At 40.2% G+C, this 19,884-nt stretch overlaps 2 protein-coding genes across 3 annotated transcripts; both read right to left on the bottom strand.

Moving 5' to 3' along the window:
• Positions 1–1,966: 1,966 nt before the first annotated feature.
• LOC103705829 (cysteine-rich receptor-like protein kinase 11) lies at positions 1,967–8,807 on the bottom strand. Of its 2 annotated transcripts, XM_088711889.1 has the most exons (10): positions 8,666–8,807; positions 8,482–8,587; positions 6,561–6,733; positions 4,369–5,493; positions 3,962–4,078; positions 3,714–3,859; positions 3,393–3,603; positions 2,998–3,235; positions 2,538–2,688; positions 1,967–2,404 (listed from the first exon to the last, which is right to left on the bottom strand). In XM_088711889.1, exons 4-10 carry the CDS (start codon positions 4,979–4,981, stop codon positions 2,084–2,086), a joined length of 1,797 nt encoding a protein of 598 aa, XP_088568015.1. In that variant the 5' UTR covers positions 4,982–5,493; positions 6,561–6,733; positions 8,482–8,587; positions 8,666–8,807; the 3' UTR covers positions 1,967–2,083. The 2 variants fall into 2 exon arrangements, with proteins under 2 accessions (XP_088568015.1, XP_088568014.1); XM_088711888.2 differs by lacking the exons at positions 6,561–6,733; positions 8,482–8,587; positions 8,666–8,807 and having other exon boundaries at positions 3,962–4,081; positions 4,369–5,250.
• A 4,736-nt stretch (positions 8,808–13,543) lies between these two features.
• On the bottom strand, positions 13,544–18,583 carry WEE1 (WEE1-like kinase). Its single transcript, XM_008789700.4, has 10 exons — positions 18,169–18,583; positions 17,999–18,059; positions 17,852–17,918; positions 16,591–16,857; positions 15,941–16,005; positions 15,705–15,814; positions 15,596–15,636; positions 15,359–15,504; positions 14,748–15,101; positions 13,544–14,066 (listed from the first exon to the last, which is right to left on the bottom strand). The coding sequence occupies exons 1-10, from the start codon at positions 18,477–18,479 to the stop codon at positions 13,938–13,940; spliced, it is 1,551 nt and encodes a 516-aa protein (XP_008787922.2). The 5' UTR covers positions 18,480–18,583; the 3' UTR covers positions 13,544–13,937.
• Positions 18,584–19,884: the final 1,301 nt, after the last annotated feature.

The following is a 19,884-nucleotide window of genomic DNA, read 5'->3' as shown; positions in this document are numbered from 1 at the left end:
CCGACGGAAACCAAAACGAAGTATAAACGAAAAGAGAAACCGTCACGGCGCCTAAACGTAGAAATGAGGAGCCACAAGCTTTGTTTTACTCGCTTGGAAGCGATGATGATTAGATCTCCGTACGGGCGCGGCTGATGGGACGTAGAATAGCTTTTCTTCTTCCCTTAGGCAAGAGGGAGGAGACAGGGCACGCCGTGGCTTAGGCCCGCCCGAAGGCCGTCAATTAAGGCGACTCTAAGCCACCATGGCCGGATTTTTCTAAGAGAGTAGTGGGTAGGATGGATACATCCACCGTGACAAGGACCAGCATGATGGAAGAAATCTCAAGCCAAGGACTTCTGCAAAAAAATGGGGAGGGCATCGTTCACAGGATTGGTGGATTATTAATTAAACTCCTGGAAACACCAAAGCAGGGACCCATCCTTGGCGTATTACCTTGTTTTGGAGCACAGAAATACAACTGAATAGGATCCTGAAAAGGACATTATCTCATGGAGTTGCCACTCATATAGATAAGTGAGATGATGACATCGACACATAGGCGAGCATAAGTGTAAAGAACGTATAAGTGTGTGTTTAGTCCCACATCAGTTATATGTTGAGTAAATCCTGAGTACCTATACAGAATCAAGTAATCTAAATAATACCTTTCGATTAGCATTTTTGGGTGAGATTTTGTATTATTACAAATGGTATCAGAGTGGATCCAGCCTATAACCTATGTGGACTAAGAAATACTGCAATACAAGTTCATGAAAGTTGAGCACAGGCTGATCGTGGTGCTTGTGATTGATTTGACTGAATTTGAATCCCTAGCCTGACGAAGACGTCAGAGCTTAAACAGAGAAAGTATGTGAGGATTCATGCAGGCGTGTATTTAGTTCCATATCGATTATTCGCTGGGTAGATGCTGGGTACTTATACATGATCAAGAAATCTAAATAATACTTTCCGACTAATCTTTTTAGATTAGATTCTGGGTTGTTACAATAAGTGAGCAATCTTGTATGAGAGGGTTCGACATGACATGGCGAATTTGTTTATATATACCAAAAAATTATATAATAAAGATGAAGACTAATTGATCTCATTGCAATAACTCAAAGATATTTTACCATGCTTTTGGTGGTTATTTTCCAAATGCGACTTATCGGATTTGCTTGCCGGCTAAAGCTAATTTTGACATGATCATCAGTGGCATGCCGACTTGTATTTGACCGGTGTCTTTTGTTGTTCTTAATAGGTTTTTTTTTTTTTGACTTACCAAAGTCGCCTTAGATATTGGTAGATATCTACTTATGCAAGGATGTTAAACATGTTTGATTGAGCCTATGAAAAAAAAAAATTGCATTTCTACTATAACTTAGTTTATTCTACAAGCCTTATCCCATTTATAAGGACTATATTCATGGATAAAGAATGATCTATTGAAGTTTGAGAACATCTAACGATCAGCTTCAACCTGCGGTCAAGTTGTGAATTCTTAGGCAACTTTGGTAAGAGTGGTCTTAAGAAATGGTTAACTTCCTCTCCTCATTGGCGACGCCTAGAGCAAAAACAAAGGACCTATGTTCAAATGTTTGGAGACCTCATAAAAGCCTGCAACAAAAGGAAAGATCGAAAGGTGCACTTTTTGTCCATCTCTGAAACGCAGATAATTAGAAACAAATCCATTGAGTGCCTTCTGTGTCTACGAAATCTACCCCAGGCTTTTCCTTCTGGGTGCTTTGTCTTTGTTTCATGTAGTTGATCCAAAGCTTCCTCATTTGCCGGCATCACCACATTTAAATCTTACAATAGTCCTTTACAGGATTCGCAACTTCTTTCTCCAGGATTCAAGGTGAATTAGAGTGAGATACTAAGGATTTAATTAGAAGCTTCTGCAAGCTAAGACATCTGCCTGTTGCGCTCCAAATCTTACCTGCCCAAAAAACAAGAAGACATAGGTTGCAGTGGTACATCCTTATTTCGAAAAACTTTGCCTTTTACTTCCTTTTGTAACACAAAAATTACATTCACACTCTCAAGCAACTTCCAACACTCAAAAACTTATCAAACAAGGTTTGCTGCATGCATGGATGCACTATCGCGGTTCGACAAGAGTAATTGTGACTTCATTTACAGTTTGAGTTCCAGTCGAAGTAGAAAACATAATTGGGGACATCTGCAGTTCCGGTGTTTTCGATCGTGCATAGGATGGAGGCTCTGATGGTGGAGACAATGGCGTTTGATCGCTTCTCAACATGAGAACAGCTGATGACATGGTGGGCCTGTCCTCTGGATTCTCCTGAACACAGAGCAAACCAACATGGATGCATCGGCAAGCTTCGTTCTTTGGATATGAGTCCCCAAGCAATGGATCCATGAATTCAGTTGATCTGTCTCTAGTCCAAAGTTGCCATGCCTAACATAATTCAATTCAGAGAACTTAGCCCTTTAACACTATATATATATATATATATATATATATATATGAAATGTTAAATGAGAAGAAAGAGACAGGAAGGAATTCAATGGAGTAACAAAGAGATATTTACATGTTTTACAAGAGTGTGGCCGTGTTGGTGGAGATAAGATCCTCCATTCCTTTCCCCACTCAAAATCTCAAGCAGAAGAACTCCAAAGCTGAACACATCTGACTTCACAGAGAAAATACCCTGGATGGCATACTCTGGAGCCATGTATCCACTGTTTCACAAATCATAGCAAAGGCAGCAAAATGAGCGCATAGGCACGGCATTTAAAGCTATCTATATATGCATGCCAAGGGGTTTCCCCCTTATTTAGAAGATCTAACAACAGAATTGGATAAATTCCAAATATCCGCAAGTTTATTTGCACGCTTCAGACGAAATTTAGCGAACCTAGGCAATATGCAGTAAAAAAGAAAATCACCAAAGAATTCGATCTTGTTATGTATTCAACTTTAGGGATGAGCTTGTTCTTAGAACCAGCACACCAAAAAAGAAGAAAAAAAAAAAGAAATAGAAAACTTACAGCGTCCCGACGACTTTGCCAGTGGTAACTTCATTTTCTTCTCCTTCGAAAATCTTCGCCATGCCGAAGTCCGATATTTTTGGGTTCATTTTATTGTCCAGCAACACATTACTGGCTTTGAGATCCCTGTGAATGACTTTGAGCAGCGAGTCCTCATGAAGGTATAGAAGACCCCGTGCAATTCCTGCTATAATTTGGTGGCGTTTCTTCCAATCCAGCTGACACCTCTTGCTTGGATCTGGTGGATAAAATTGAACCACACATATCAATACAAGTCTCAGAAGACTGATCTAGGAATCAAATCTACAAGATCTCACAGAGGATTGTTCATCTATTAGGTTGCAAATATTGGTGTGTTCTGATGTAGAACTGAACTGAGAGCAACTGCTACTGACCAAACAGATAGGAGTCAAGGCTTCTGTTGGGCAGGTATTCATAGATGAGCAGCTTCTCATCTTTCCCGGCGCAGAAGCCCAGCAACCTCACAAGATTCCTGTGCTGAAGCTTTGCAATCAGCTCCACCTCATTCCTAAACTCCACGGCACCCTGCCTGGATTTGGCTGAAAGCCTCTTTATCGCAACCTCGTTGCCACCGCAGAGCACGCCCTGAGAGAATTTTAATGAACTACATGTCAGAAGAGAATTTTAATGAACTACATGTCAGTCCCTGAGAAGTATGGACTGAATGATCCCTGAGGAACTAGAGGTGTCATTACTCTGTAGACGGGGCCAAATCCACCTTCCCCAAGTTTATTTTCTTCGGAGAAGTTATTGGTGGCTGCTTGTATTGTAGACAGATCCATCAGAGGCAAGTCGGAGCTTGGTAGAGGTCTGAGATTCTCGATTTGAGCTCTTCTGATGGCTGTGGAAAAAAAAATAAAAATAAAGGCAAGAGTTTTGATGGATAGCCTTATGACTAAAAAACCATACTTCTGAGATAATAGAATCATCGACCGGTATCTACCGTTGCGTTTCCTCCATCTCCAGCAGTAGATGCAGTAGAGAGAAGTGCCAGCAAGAACCACTGCCAGAATTGAAATCATGATAGGCATTGCACCAGAACTTGATTTCTTTCCATCCCCTGCTGTTCAGATCAAATACTTAACATGACTCTTCACCCAAAAAGAAGAAAAATCATGACTCGATCAAAGTGAGTATGATTTCCAAAGTCAGAATCAAAATACAATTCGATTTTTCAACTTTGGCAATCCACATCATCTTGCATATACTCCTAGAAGAATACTTTTAAAATTGAATTGCAGAGAAGATATTAGTGCGAAGAATATTTTTGAGATATCCACTGATTCGAGTATATAACTCAAAAAGAGGAAGTGAATCTGAAACAAAATTCTAAGAAAGTTAGAGAACAACCTCCATCACTAGCAGCTGTTGGTTGCGGCGCGTCCATGAGGCGACGCAGATAATTGACTGCTTTCGTGGGTTTCGACACCTGCTCTATTGGTTTCATTGAATTGGTTTCCTCATGGAGGCTGGCTAAGTTGAATCCATTAATACCCGCGACTCCGTGGATATTGCGATCCGAGTAGTGTAATTGGCAGCAGTTTATCCAAATAGCACCACGGCGTGAGGAGGCGGAGGAGGAGGAGGAGGAGCAACTTTGAAGGAGATTGGCGGCTGCCATATGGATGCAAGTCCGACAGTCTTCATAAGAGAGATCACTTTGGCAGAGGAAGGAGCCATAGATGGCGCCAGAACCGCTTCCAATTGCCCCGCTGCCGGAATTGGAACGCAAAGCCTTGGATCTCAGGGAGGAGAAGAGGGCCTCAAGACTAGTCCGAGTTGTGTCATCTTGGATGAACGAATCATCTGAGCAATCAAGTTTGATGGGTTTGAAGGTGGGAGTACTCTTAGTAGCACCAAACGAAGAATGGAAGAGAACATGAGAAGTAGCAAGGAAGAGGAGGAAACTGAAGGCCTCTCTTTGGTTGCACAAGATAAGCATCCACCTGCTGGTTTGATTCATTCCTCTGGTATAGTTGGTGGACAAAAAGAGTGGGGGCTAAGAGGAAATAGAAGATGATAGTTGTTGATAGGATTCTCTCCCTCTCTCTCTCTCTCCTTCTTTGTTTTTTTTCCTCCAACCTTCTGTCTCCTGGGTGGCAATGTGAACTAATAAATGTGTAACAGAGGAGAGACGGGAGAGGAAAGTGAGGGGTCGGTGACTCCTTTTGACCAAGAGGTCGAAGGAAAACAGCCAGGGGTAAGGAGGAGCACGAGACGCATAAGCCGCCGAGAAACGGATCTGCTATAAAGTTGGCGGAAATAAATGGATCACCAACTCACTTCTAGAAACTGTTCTTCTCTGGTGGGCTTGCCTCAAGTAAAGTGTGTCTGGTTTTGATAGGTTGATGAAGATGTTTGCTGTTGATAGTGTTGTAGCATGAGACTCCCAGTGAGGCCTCAAAGTCTTATTTCATGCGGAACGCTTGGACCACAACCGCGGTAAGGAAGCTGCCGAGACGAAGCAAATTTTTTCTGGCACGCGATCAACATGCAAGGATGGAAAAGATTAAAAAATGAGGTGAGAAAATTTCCTAGAAGCGAAGTGGGATCTTTGATGATTTCAGGAACAACTTAAACTCCCTCACTTGTTTCACTTAGGTACACTTGTTTCAGGTGAAAAGAGACTAGAATAATTTGATCTAGAAATAATAAGATTCTCTCAAAGTTAAAGACTTGTGAAGTAGAATTCTCTGAGTAGGAGTTTTACTGGTGGTCAAACAAGTGAGGCGAGCACTCGTAAATTCCAATCAAAAGGGCATGAAGTTTCATTTGTCAAACAGGTGATGATATAATATGAGCTTTACTAAAACAAATATTTGCAAAATATGATTATATATTAACAAAAACAAAAATATAAAATTCATTTCTTTATGATTTATGACTTGCCAATGAAAGATTTATAGGGAATCTTTCCATACATCTCTCCAATCATTACTGTATAACATCAGAATTGTTCGGATAATTTATAGTGTATCATATGATTGGGTATTACCTCATATGCTACATAGAATATAAAGTAAATTATAAAAAGCTTTTTGAAATTAGAAATAAATTACATTTGCATCTAATAGTTTAAAAAATCAATAACTTAACAAAACATTAGTTAAATTATTAACTTTTAATGGGACCCAAATACCATAATAGAAAAAATTTGAAAAAGGATCAAAATAATATTAACTGATATAACAGCTGCTCGAGGATATAAGAAATAGCATGCATCCTCCTTTCCACTCAAGAGTGACTTCAACTTTTCATATGGGGTAAATAGTTTTCTTAATACCATTAGTTTAACTAGACGTAAGTGTAGATTTTACAGATTATTAGATGTAAATGTTATAAATATAAACTCTAAGAATTTTTTTGTAATTTATTCTAGAATATATATTTATATGCATACTATAAAATATAGGCTGGATTGCGCCGACTCGCCGGCTAACAAACCATGTGCCAAGATCAGCCCAACTCAAAAGTGGGGTCAAATTTTGTGACATAAATATCGGCCCAACCTACTTAAAACATGGGTTGAGTTGAACGGGCACCTAATGTGAACAACTGCAGATCTGTCTTCCATTTTCACATGAATAGCTTGCCGAAATGTTCAGCTCCAGAAAATGCTGAAGTAATTAGAATAACAAGGTGCTGATGGAAGACAAGCCAAAGAAAAGAAATCAGAATGCTCCTACTGCGGACCATCTCTTCCTTTGCTGCATCCCTGTTTGAGACCATGCGGAGGCACTCGGTCATTGCCAACGTTCACCAGAATCATCAGGGATAACAGGATCATCGAATTCTCAGAGCAAGATAAAAAACTGTGGGAATTCTCAGAGCAAAAGGTAATACAGAACTTGGAATCATCGAATTCACCAGTAAACACCTCTAAAGCTTAAAAAATTTGATGCCATTTATCTGAAGCCGATTAATTAGCAGCCGTTTAACAAACCTTAAGTAGGCATTCCAGATCAGGTGTTCCAACAAAAGAGCATGGCAGCTTCAGTGGACCGTTGCCCCCATCAGCAAGCGTGCTTTAGATATCCATGAGGTTCCGCAGGCTCCATCTATGGAATTCTATGAGGCACATTAAAACCACATACATTTGTGTTTTTTGAGGTGAAATGTGTTTATACTTTTTAACGCATCACGGAAGCTTTTATATAGCCTGAGCAAAAACATGCAGCTTTCCACCTCTTAAAATTACATCTCATTTGAACCATATCATCACAACTCATTGGAGCAAGAACAGGCAGCCTTTTATGCCTGCAGCGAGCATGAGTGGCTACCATGCAAATGTGTTTTCACTCTTCTACGTCCATAAATCCAAAGCTGGCAGAAAAAGGATCATGGGGAAATTCTCTTCTATAGTATTGGCACATATCAAAAATTATGCCAGGTAAGTTTGGAAAATTATAACCATATCTAAACAAGTCAGCGTATAGACATGGTACTGAGTTCCAATTGTGAGCATTTTTAACAGCCAGCAGCATCTCAGGCATCAATAAGAAACTATAGCCTTCCCTTTTAAATAGAAGGGTCATGATACAATGCCTATATGAATCGAAATGTTCAAGCTAAACTGCCTCGAATGATAGAATTGTTTCAACCAAAACACGAATATTTCAAAAAAATAGCACTTTTATGACCTTAAGCTAAACTAGCAAGGTCAAATGGACCTTTGGATATGTCATATGTTCAAGCATTTCATTTTGGCCAATTACTAGCCAGAGAAGCATGTGGATCTTTTTAAAGATGTATGTGGCCCTGGATAGAGTTTGGAGAGAATCGACATTGGCACTACCTTTAGGAGAGAACAGGTCACTTCCTTGTTAGGACATTTCGTGTGGCTTGACTCTTTAGCCGCTGTGGTTCTTGCCGCTCATGCGGGAGTTTGTCGTCTCAGTGGTAGTCCACGATCACATCCATCTAGCTAGGTTTGAGCTTATCTTGCCTCACTCATCTTCTTAAAGACACGAGTCGAGAGTGCGACCAAATGTGGAAACTTCACAAGGCTTCCCAATGTATGGATGTATTTATAATATATATATATATATATATATATATACACACACACACTAATTTTCAAATAAAAAGCACAATCATGCAAGCTCTACTAATTTTCAAATAAAAAAGCACAATCATGCAAGCTTAGATCAGCTTGATGTTTTCCCTGTTGCACTCTTCATTTATCTCAAAGAATATGAATTGTAAGAGTTGCATTCTATTTGGAAGGTTCTACCAATTATTTGGCAGAAATAAATTATTCGTTTATTTATCATAAAAAAAAGAAACTTTACAATAACAGATTGCTCTAGTAGACTAAACATTCCCCCCTCAAACATTATCAAACATTTCAAGTAACTTCTGTTAGATCAAAAACAAGTTGCAGTTATGTGATACGTACAGCATAAGTTGCAAATACGTGATACAAACAAGACTGATTTGCAAGACGAGAAGTAGATAGCTTACTGGTTGTCAGTTCAAGTTTTCTTCAATTGAGATTTTCCTTTCTTATTTCTCAGTCTCTCTTTGCTGCCTGTAGGAACCATAGCTTGCGAATAATTTAAAAGTGTATCTGCACATCCACTAGAATCTCAATCTTGAATGCAGTGTGCCAGCTTAGAATCAGCCAAAAGAGAACTAGAAATATTACTTGTTGAGCCAATTTGTCGAACTGTCTCAGAAACTACGGGGTTAGGTGACTTATCATATGTCAGGCCAGGTTGCATCTTATTACAGGGCTTCTTCTCTATGTGCTGTTCCTTTCTAAAGTCACTGCCTTTACAGATCACATCATATAATCTGAGCATCTGAGATCGGAGTTTATAATTTCAATCATTAGAGTCCTTGTATCTGAGTTTCCTGAAACATAAGCATGAAGCATCGATGAGACTCTTCAAATATCATGACTTATGATTGCATAATTGACCCTCCAGATTAAAAAGTCTATATTGTTTAGCAAAAAGAAGGGCCTGTATCAACTAAGCACAAGGAAGCAAACCTAAAAATGACTCAATAACAGTACGAGCTCCCAGTTGTTCTGCCTCCTTTTTTTCCTTGCCAACAACAGCAGTATAAGATCTTCCATCAAAAGTAACAGAAGAGATAAAAAGTGGCAGCAAACCTTGTGCTTGAGAAGTTTTGTATGTTGGCATTTCTATATCATCTTGGTTGCATACTCATGCCGGATAGATTTGCAAAACACTGTATCTTAGTTGCATTTCTAAGATATAGTGCTTTGCAAATCTATCCTGCATGAGTATGCAGCCAAGATGAACATAGAAATGCCAACATACATAACTTCTCAAGCACAAGGTTTGCTTCCGTTTGTATAGCACATCCCGAGTGCTAGTGTTTTTCAGGGAACAACAGGTCTAACAGATGCACAATGTTTTCGAGAAGCCAATGAACGGGGACAGGGAGTATTCCATTTCAAAAATAATAGCATTATTTCTGAAATAGAAAAAAGAAAAGTAAATCACCCTTTCCAATCAAACTTACAGGGAAGTCATTTTACAGAATAACCAGGCATAGACTATCTAAGTTGCAAGTATCAGCGGATAAAGAAATTCCAAAGATAATAATAACCTGTCAAAATATTTGTAATACCTTCAGATTTACCAAGTAGACTATAATAGCCTCACCATATTCCGTGAAGAACTCCTTGTCAAGGATGCTCTAAATGATTCGAAATGAACATGAGAAAGTGAGGGACCACACACATTGCACATCAATGAGATCAAACGCAACAAGTAGAAATAAAACAAAGATGTTCAAACTAGCAATAAAAGCAAGAAGAGTAAAGTGGAGACTCCTTTTGATCGGTGCTGCAAGAGGTTTATAATAATTCCCAACGCAGAGGACTTCTTTAAGATGGTAATAGCAAATGAAAGATGAAAACTGGATCTTTGGATAGGGCTGACGATAACAACTCTCTGGATTAAACCCAAAAAGGAATCCCCGACTTTGATTCCAATATGAGAGAGAGAGAGAGAGAGAGAGAGAGAGAGAGAGAGAGGACCGAAAAGAAAAGAAAATCTCCAAGTGCAAGAAGTAATGGAATCTAAAGCTATTAACCAAAGATCAGAAGAAGGAGGTGGTGCTCTCTTCTTAAATAAACCTAAAGAACAAGAAGAGCTCCAATTGCGAGAGCCCCGCCCCCTTCTTCTTGGGATCCCCCATTTAGATTCCAATATAAAAAGAAAGCCCAACTGATCGATTCACTCCCTTCCGAAAGGAACGGGAGATAAGGAGGAAACCCTAACCTCCTCCTCATTTAAAACGAGAGAGAGGATTTTAGGCAAAAAAAAAAAAAAAAACCACCTTTGCATTTGAAAACAAGAGATTTGGAAGGCGTCAACACTGTCATCTACCAAAGAAACAAAATTTATGACGTAAGGAGGGAGCAGAGCACAAGAACAGCAACGCCCTCCAGAAATGGTCAGAAATTTGGCACAAAGAGACAGAAACAAAGGGAAAGGTCAGAGCTTTAGAGGCCAAGGAGACATTCTTATGGGAGCCCATCCCAGCCGTTCTGGATCGTTTGGGGACTCGGATGAGCGGTAGTCCGACGACATCCAAGTCCTCGACGACGAGGAGCGGTCCTCTTGCTCCCTCTCCGCCGCCTCCTCCTGATATGGATCAGAGAAGAAGGAAAAGAAAGAGTTCCTTGGGTGTCTTCGCCGCGCAAAACGAAAATCCGTCCAAACAATCCGTAGCCCAATAAGAAAATCAAAATGTCAAATAGCTGCCAGCTGCCACCATCCTAAAGTCTCCGTCATGATGCCAAAACTTGCTTTTTTTTTTTCTTCTGCCCTCTGTCCAAAACAGGCCCACGACAGCAGCAACTCACACCACACGACAAAAGAAGCTAACGAGTGGGGGAGGAACGGCCTCGATGCAATCCCACATAAAACCTCCCGATGCGCAGCGAAGGAGGCGAGACTTCCGCCGGAAGAAAGAAACAAAAAGGGAAGGGGGAAAGAAACGCACCATCCTAAAATGCGCGGATCTGGTGGGAGTCCTTGCTGTCAGATCCGTAACAGCAATTTCTTGCATCTGACAAATCATACTTATCCACATGCCCTGTTCTCAAAGTCGGAGGAGAGCATCAAAATAAGGGCAGCTTATCATCACCTTATCCGTGTTCTGGCGAGAGAAAGTCGGGAAACCACTAATGGGAAGACCTTTTCTCTTGTTTGTATTGAAATATTTATCCATGGCCCTTATGGGTTATTGCAGTGGAAGGAATGGGCATGTTGCGTTTCCATCTATACATCCATCTAATTCTAGCTACAAGCATTCTTCAACTGCAGCCAAAGTTTCAAAGAATTTATATGAGACGATGGTAGCCCAACTGAAGGAAGCAGCTTAATGATCTAATTCTACGAGTGGTATATGCAGCCTTGGGGCTACGTGCCTACGTAGCATCATGCAGAGCCATGCGTTCTCAGGTGTTCCACGTAGCCGTCAGCTTAACCGTCTAATTCGGTCTTTATAGCACCCCAACTGATCAAGTTTTCTAAGGAGATAACTGATGAACAGTAGGGTCGTGACAGAGGCACAAAAAGGTCACCTCTTCCCTAAAATATACAATTGCATCTTTCCTCCGAGGAAAATTAAAAGGGATAGACCATGCTTTTTTAATTAATTTTCATTTATAAAAAGACTAGTTTTCTCGTAAGGGGCTTCGGGAGGTCATCATGGGGGAGGGCGAGAGGCGCCCATTTCTCCCTACTAAAGAGCCGAGAGGACGACGAGGGTTACATGGAGGAGCAGGGGTTTTGGAGTCGGCAATATTGCACGCAAGCATAAAATCTATAAGAATTCGTCTGAGCATGTATTTAGTCCCATATCGATTATTCGTCGGAGAAATTTTGGATACTTATATGGGACTAAGAAACCCAAAAAATATCTTCCGATTAGCTTTTTCAGGTGAGATCATGTATTATTACAAATGGTATCAAAACAGATTCGGCCTATAGTCTATGTGGACTAGGAGACACTGTAGCATGCTTTCATGAAAATTGACCACAGACTGATCATGGTGCTTGTGATTAGATTTAAATGGATATGGATCATTAGTCTAAGAAGGACGTCAAGACCTAAACGGAAGAGTATCTTGTATTTCTATTAAAACACCTGGACATGATTAGTTGGTTAATAACTAGAACAATTTGGCTGAACTTTGATATTCGGAGGATATTGTCGAGCCATGTGAGTTGGGAATAGATGATTACCTTCATTCAAAGGCAGAGCCCACAATTGTAAGTTTACAAGAGAACCATGTCCCTAGCGTGCTCTATACCACCCAATCTAATGCCAAGCATTGATTAGTTTGACCATGTTGTTGTTTCAGCTACTAACTATTTTTTATGACAAGCATAACTTTGAACTAAACGGTTTTGTACTGATTGCAGATCTCAGATCACCAAGGCTGGTCTTACTCGAAAGGAGTCTGAAGATACGGCCATTACAGAAGAAATGTTTTGCTGCTTATAGTCGATTATTGGGAAACTTTATACCATGAACATGTGTTGCTATATCTTTGAATAATCTATTCATGCTCTATTGGAGCTATTTAAACCCATGGGCTTCTGTTAACTGAGTTGGAAGAGTTTGCTCATGCCAGCTGCACGATGATTCCTCGAAAAGTTAATATGCAAGCGATCCATTCGAATCATTTGAAAGAGTTCTCCTAATTGAAGCTCCTCTAAGCCGAAGATATAGCATGGCTGCAGAGATGAAATCATGTTCATTTACTGTTTGCTAAGTTCTCCAACGATTACTGTGATCGTCCCTACGAGTGTTCAGGATAGCAGCATATTCCATGCTGAAACACTAATGAAAGGTCCCACTACCGACAATGATAAAATCTAACGAAAGTACGGCCTTAACTGTCTGCCGCGACAAGATCTAGAGTCGAATCAGCCCACTCGTCATTGCATTCGTAAGTCCGAGCAATCCGGCTGATTTCCTTCCCAATAATTCCGTCATCCTGAAAAATCCTGAAGGTTCTTACTTTTGTCAGGCGTCGTTCAGCAATCGTCTCAAGAACAATGTTCCATTAACCCATATCACGGACATGGAATCTCCCACCCAAATTTCCAAAGCATGGAGTAGAAAGCAGTCGATCCCTTCCCATGCTTCCCTAAGTCGTAATTCCGTGCTGAACTTTTTTCAGAATGAGTACGTTTGCACTTAGTAAGCTTAATCTAAATTCACACCTTCTAAAGTTTATAATGCTACCATCAGTAAAAAAAATTTGTGGGCTGTTAAAGTAGCAGCAATATCCAATTTCGGGCCACTTAGTTTACGCTGATAATTTTGTTTTAGGGCAACCGAGCAAGTTGTAATGAATCCTCTAAATGTAAACTGTCGTGTCAAATTTGTATGCTTAAGAAACCTAGAATGCTGCATTTAATATTTCTAGTTGAAGTCACGGTCATTGCTTTTTCAACTGTGACCTAATCAAGCGTCTGGCAGACAGCTCACTCCTACTTGTGAAACCGTGTTGAGCCAGGCAGAGGCATAGATCCAAAGAAACAGATATACTGAAGGCCGAGAAAATGAAAGAGAGGTATAGTCTGAAGTTCTAACCTCCTATTACACATTTACATGCTTTCCCTGCTTAATCCACACATCAGAAAATAGGAAAAGCACCATTTTTTGATACCTGAAATGCCTCCCCCCCCCCTTCTCTATCTCTCTGTTTCCTGATACCAAGTGACAATATTTATAGTATCCCTCAAAAGGGATTTACATATTCATATGATAACAAAAGACTGCATCTCGAAGGTGTCCTTGCAAAATTTAGGGCACTAGAGTTTGAGGTATGGTACAAAATGAGATGCAGAATGTGCCCTTTAACCACAGCAAATCCAAAATTGACCAAGACTGGCATGTCTCCTTTGATATTCATGCCATCACCGTCTGAATTTATTTAACACATGATGAGATTGCTTGATAGAGGTTCCATGTGATTTCTCAAAGATCGGATGCTCCATGATTTCCTTCGCAGAAGGACGTCTTAAAGGGTCAGGGTCCATCATAGCCTGAAAACATATCATCAAAAAGATGAAATGTGAGCTTGAAAGAAAGAGTAGGCCCTGAGGTATGATTGCATTACCATAAACTGGACCAAAAATTGTTACTACAGAGTAATCTCAGCTATGATAATGAAGTTTCAGTTGTTACACACATACAAATTAAGCATGCTAACAGAACATGATCTCAGAATTATCATCAAAGGAATATTCTGGAAATTTTTCTATGATTCAGGTTTTAAGGCCTAATTGAAAAACACTAAAAGAAAATTTCAAGGTATATAAATGAAAGAAACAGAAAAAGTTGATCAGTAATATATATAAGGTGATAATTATTATGTTATAACTATTGGAGAGAGAAAAATTGTGCTCTTGCTAATAACGAAATTATATGAAAATACCTACAAGCATATGCACATGTCTTGAGTTTTAATTGTGATAAAAAAAATCAAAAAGATATCTTTTGAATAATTGAGGGGGGGAAGGAGAGGGTTGTTTCTTAAAGATCACAGAGGATGCCTAGATTTTCCTTTTAGATATATGGCCATTGAATTGAGCTATGGTCTTCACCCTATAAATTTCACTTTGATCAGTTGCAGACATTGAAGAAAGGTGTTGCAATTCCAAATTTCAACTCATGCATGTATACATTTTTAGGAATATGAAAAGCACTTTCTGATGAGGTTATACCTTAAGTAAGCTCTGAAATTGCATAGTGTATCCAGGAAGCAGTGGGATTTTGCCCTCTCTGAGGTTTGAGAACTGGAGACCAGAGTCAGGGAGGGGGGAACCCTTGACGAGCTCATAGGTGGCTGCTCCTAAAGAAAAAATGTCGACCTTTTCAAGATGCTCGTATTTATCATTTAAGATTTCCTGGGGCATGTAACGTGAATCGCCTTCTTCAATACGTAAACTCCTATCAACGAGCGTTGCACAACCAAAATCTCCAAGTTTATAAACACCATTTTTAACATACATATTCTCGGGCTTAACATCTAAGTGGGCTATACCACGCTCATGCATAAACTGCAATGCTTTAGCTATCTGCAACAAATATAAAAATAATTAAATTTCACATTATTATTATTTAAAAAATACACATAATTATGAATTCTTGAAATGGATGGCCATATACAAGTTGTTCGCAACCTACATTAAAATAGATAAACAAAACAAAGACAGAAAGAATAAACTTAAATTAGTTGCAAAATTAACAAAATAGATAACGATTGAAGCAAATTGACAATCACCAAGAAATTGATGCAATATAATGAAAAAAGATTCAAGGAAGGCTCTAGAACCTGATACAAAATTTCAAGGATTTCTCCGCCCTTAGGTATATGACCTTTGATGATTGAAAGGCTCCTGTCACAAAGTTCCATCTGAATATATAGTTGCTCATTTTCAAACCAAGAAGTGTAGTAGCCAACTATGTTTTCATGATATCCTAAATGAAAAGAACAAACTCAAGTTATTAAATGAGCATGTAAAAGAGATTAAAAGAGCTGAAGACAAGAAGACAACTTGAAGTAATATACCTAAGGCTGCTAGGGCTTGAACTTCCATCAATGCACGCCTCCTGCAGATTAGAAGGCAAGTCAGAAAACTACAAATCCTGAATGAATGACATGCAAGTAAGCCAACTACCTTTCCATGTCATGATGCAGTTGCTTTATGCTATGTTTCACTGCATACATACAGCCATCTATTCTTTTCAGAACTTTGAATACATGGCTGAAATTCCCACATCCAATTTGCTGCAAAAGGAAACATTTTGCTATAAAGGATATAGTAACTAAAAATATTTAACAATGGAAAAAAAAATCACATCCATGATTCAAGACTAGGAAGAGCCTATAAAATGACAGGAGCCTAAAGCAGACCTCAATTTCATGAAAATCGGTGCGGTAGCGTGAAAGGCCATCCCCACCAACTGATGGAGAAAAACCTGCACACGTGAATGCTATATTATATTACATTAAATATGGAATATCACTGATCAAGAAAAAAGCATAATCAACTCTCCCATACTAGGGCAGCTGATTAAAAAATTACTACAGTCTATAAAACTTTTAAAATACATCTACATATTAAACTTTTCCAAACAGATGGTTCTGACAGAAGACTCAACATCAATTCTATCATTTAGCCCAAGTAACACACCAACTATTCTGGTGGCATCCAAACTTTGATAAACTAAGAAGTGTTTGTTTAATTCGAACACTACCAAAGGTGACAAATATAGTTGTAATATCAAAGCATTTTGATTAACTTGTGCTACATTTACCCACTTTTGTCCATATCAGAGGCCAAATTCAGTAGGTAAATGCTCAAGAAACACTCTAATGCTTTATGAAACCATCTAACTAGAGGCAACCAGGAAATGCCCCAAGTGCATCTTAAATTTTCGGATTTGGGATAAAAAGCTAAACTTAGAAACAATGAGAAGATATTTGAAGGGGCAAAATACAGTAATAAAAGGAGACATTGTCATATCATGACTTGAAAATGAAAGAGAGAAGAAAATTTTCACCTGTAGATTTCAATCTTCTGTCACCAAAAATATCAACATCGGTTGATGACACTGTGCTTAAATATGGATTCTTGATGCAAGGAGGAGGCATAACCCGACAACGTAAAGCTACTGCAGATTGAGAAACATAGTTTCTTTTCTTCTGTGACCTAGTTTGTATTGACTTGCCTTCCCCAAGTTCATCTGGGCCAAGAGCATCCAGCTGGACTTCAGCACCCTGCTCAGCACATTGAAGATTGGTGGATAGTGAATTACATGGGGAGCCATCTGCAAGAAAGAACATGATTGAATGTTACAAGGACAGTGAAATTATTACTAAACAAAGTCCTATTACTGATAACAGAACAAAAAACACCAGCAGTAACAGCATATAAATGGAGTAAGGGACTCAAGATGATGTTTCAAGGTGCATATCTAGCTTTAGATTGCTGGAGAATTCTAAAATGGAAATCATCTCCAAAAGCCTAGCAGTTTCAATTTCCAACTTTAGGTGCTTTGCGCTTGATTAGCTAATTCTTTGGAGGAAAATGTAGGTCAAGAAAAAACAGCAGTCATCATAAGGTACAGAATTGCAGTTAGCATATTCAACTGATTAAAGAAGGTAGATGGATAGGATCCATAAGCTGTAAAAAGGCCTGCTCATCAAGGGTTTTAGGAGTTTTCAATCTTGGACTTAAGCCTGTTCTTTTGTATAGTTATATCTAAGAACTGTAACTCCCACGTCATCAACGAAATTGACCAAAGTCATGTAGCAACAAAACATAAGATTTTGCTGCAGCTATGTGCTGATTTGAGTGGCATCTTTCGGAGTAAGAAATGTTCGGAAATACCTGAGAGAATGAAGAATAGCAAACACTGCAAACACTTAGAACTGCAATGAAATATTTCCAGAAACATTTCATTAAAAGAGAGAAAAATACTCTATAGTTTAGATTTGTACGATTCTTATCAATTTATATCACGTATTTTCCACGCTTCCAACTGACACATGGAGCACCGACATCGAACTGATATAATCTGGAACTTAAAGACAACTCAACGTCTAAAGCTAAAGGCCCAGTCTTTCTCAATAGTCAATCAGCAGCCAACAACTAAATCGAGCCCATACTCACTTCAGCAAATATAGAAGCTAAAATCATAAAACCCGCAAACTAGTGCGTGGTTCTTCTTTAAAAAAAAAGAAGAAGAAAAGAAAAAAAGAAAGAAGGAAAGAAGGGAAAAACGAGGGTAGAATCAAAACCATAGATACAGTCAAGTTTACCGTGATTGTTTCTTTTCTTCCTGCCATTGATCGATTTCTCCGGTGATTTGGGACAAGGTATATTCTCCTGAAAAGAGAAAGACCCGAGAAAAATTACAAATCAGTGCTTGGGGAAAATCCTAGATCAAAAAAAAATCCAAAGTTCACCTTATTGAACTCGAAATTGTTGATGATTTGCGGGCCTTCTGGTGTAAGGTAATCCGGAGTGCTGTAAAGAATAATCAAACGACTTCAAAACCATTTTTTTCAAGAAATTTGAAGGAAAATGGAATTAGTAGAGAAACGAGAGGAGAACTCCATTGATCTGGGGGGACTACCAGAAGAAATCTTGGCTAAGGATGCCGTCCTTGTCGTCCGCTCCTCCGTCATCGAGTTCGAGGGTGGGCTCGCGGCCATCCTCGGCTTCAAGGAGCTTCTGGATGCGGGAGGGGGAATCGGAGGACATGGAGTGGAGGGGAAGGAAGGAGACATGGTCGAGCTGGACGGTGAGATCGCCGGCGGGAAAAGTCGCCTCCATTGCTGCTGCCCCCGCCGCCGCCGCCGCGGAGGAGGAGGATCTCGGCCTTCCTCGCCCTCGCCCTCGCCCTCGCCCTCGCCCTTTTGGGTTTGCTGGGGTTTTAGCCTTCATCTGCTCCTCGGAAGCGGCGCTTCCTCTAGTGGTATTTGGAAATTGGTCCAATTGGGAGGACGAACTATGGTATGAAGGGGGATTCTAAAGGGAATTTTAAGTCGAAAGATTCGCTGTTGTTTTGGCGGTAAAAAGATGAGGACTTAAACAGCCCTTCTGATCGGCATAAATTACCGTCTGGGTGCAATTCATGCGGGGAGATGCACCATGGTCCATTGGTCTGTTTCGAAAATATTATAATTTTCTGTGCCAGATAAAAGTACTAGAGTTATAAGTGTGTAAACAAATAATAATTTTTGGTAATATGTGTGAGCCATTCGGTTCATCCTTTTATGCGGCGTATCTACATATTTATGTGAAAAATCTGACGATGCCTTACATAGTGATATAATCACAATGGCTTGGGTGGCATCTACTTGCTTTTGCTGGGCAATTTTCTGGTCAGACAGGAACTATTATCTGGCTTTATGGAGTATAGCAAAAAGGCCTCCCGGTTAAACGTGAAAGGATCCAAAAATGCACCTTTTTTTTTTTTCCTGAAGCTAAAGAGAAGGGAGGGGGGAGGAAGAGACAAGCCCACCCCCGCGTAGCAGCCCTCACTGGGCCCCCGTCCTGGCAAGAGAGTGTTCGATGCGGGTAGAAATGACCGTGTGTTGGGTGCCTTACATAGTGATATAATCACAATGGCTTGGGTGGCATCTACTTGCTTTTGCTCGGCAATTTTCTGGTCAAACAGGAACTATTATCTGGCTTTATGGAGTATAGCAAAAAGGCCTCTCGGTTAAACGTGAAGGGATCCAAAAATGCACCTTTTTTTTTTTCCTGAAGCTAAAGAGAAGGGAGGGGGGAGGAAGAGACAAGCCCACCCCCGCGTAGCAGCCCTCACTGGGCCCCCGCCCTGGCAAGAGAGTGTTCGATGCGGGTAGAAATGGCTGCAGAGATGGGTGCCTTACATAGTGATATAATCACAATGGCTTGGGTGGCATCTACTTGCTTTTGCTGGGCAATTTTCTGGTCAGGCAGGAAGTATTATCTGGCTTTATGGAGTATAGCAAAAAGGCCTCTCGGTTAAACGTGAAAGGATCCAAAAATGCACCTTTTTTTTTTCTCTCCTGAAGCTAAAGAGAAGGGAGGGGGGAAGGAAGGGACAAGCCCACCCCCGCGTAGCAGCCCTCACTGGGCTCCCGCCCTGGCAAGAGAGTGTTCGATGCAGGTAGAAATGACTGTGTGTTGGGTACCCTGATCGGTTTTACTCATACCCTCCCCATCTGTAGGCCCGGCTCGACTCTCCCTCTGGGCTTCGGCTCAAATTTTCCGTATGAGCACGTCACACGTGGCACCACCAAAGCTACTAGAGGTCCAATAAGCACTCCTAGGCCTCATGTTCTAGCAGTGGCCGAAACCA

The sequence above is a fragment of the Phoenix dactylifera genome, chromosome 15, assembly GCF_051530095.1.
Source record: "Phoenix dactylifera cultivar Ajwa chromosome 15, Ajwa_hap1_PhDact_Kaust_v1.1, whole genome shotgun sequence".
Lineage (NCBI taxonomy): Eukaryota > Viridiplantae > Streptophyta > Magnoliopsida > Arecales > Arecaceae > Phoenix > Phoenix dactylifera.
Note: the sequence above shows the minus strand (reverse complement) of the source record. Positions and strands in the feature narration are given on the sequence as shown.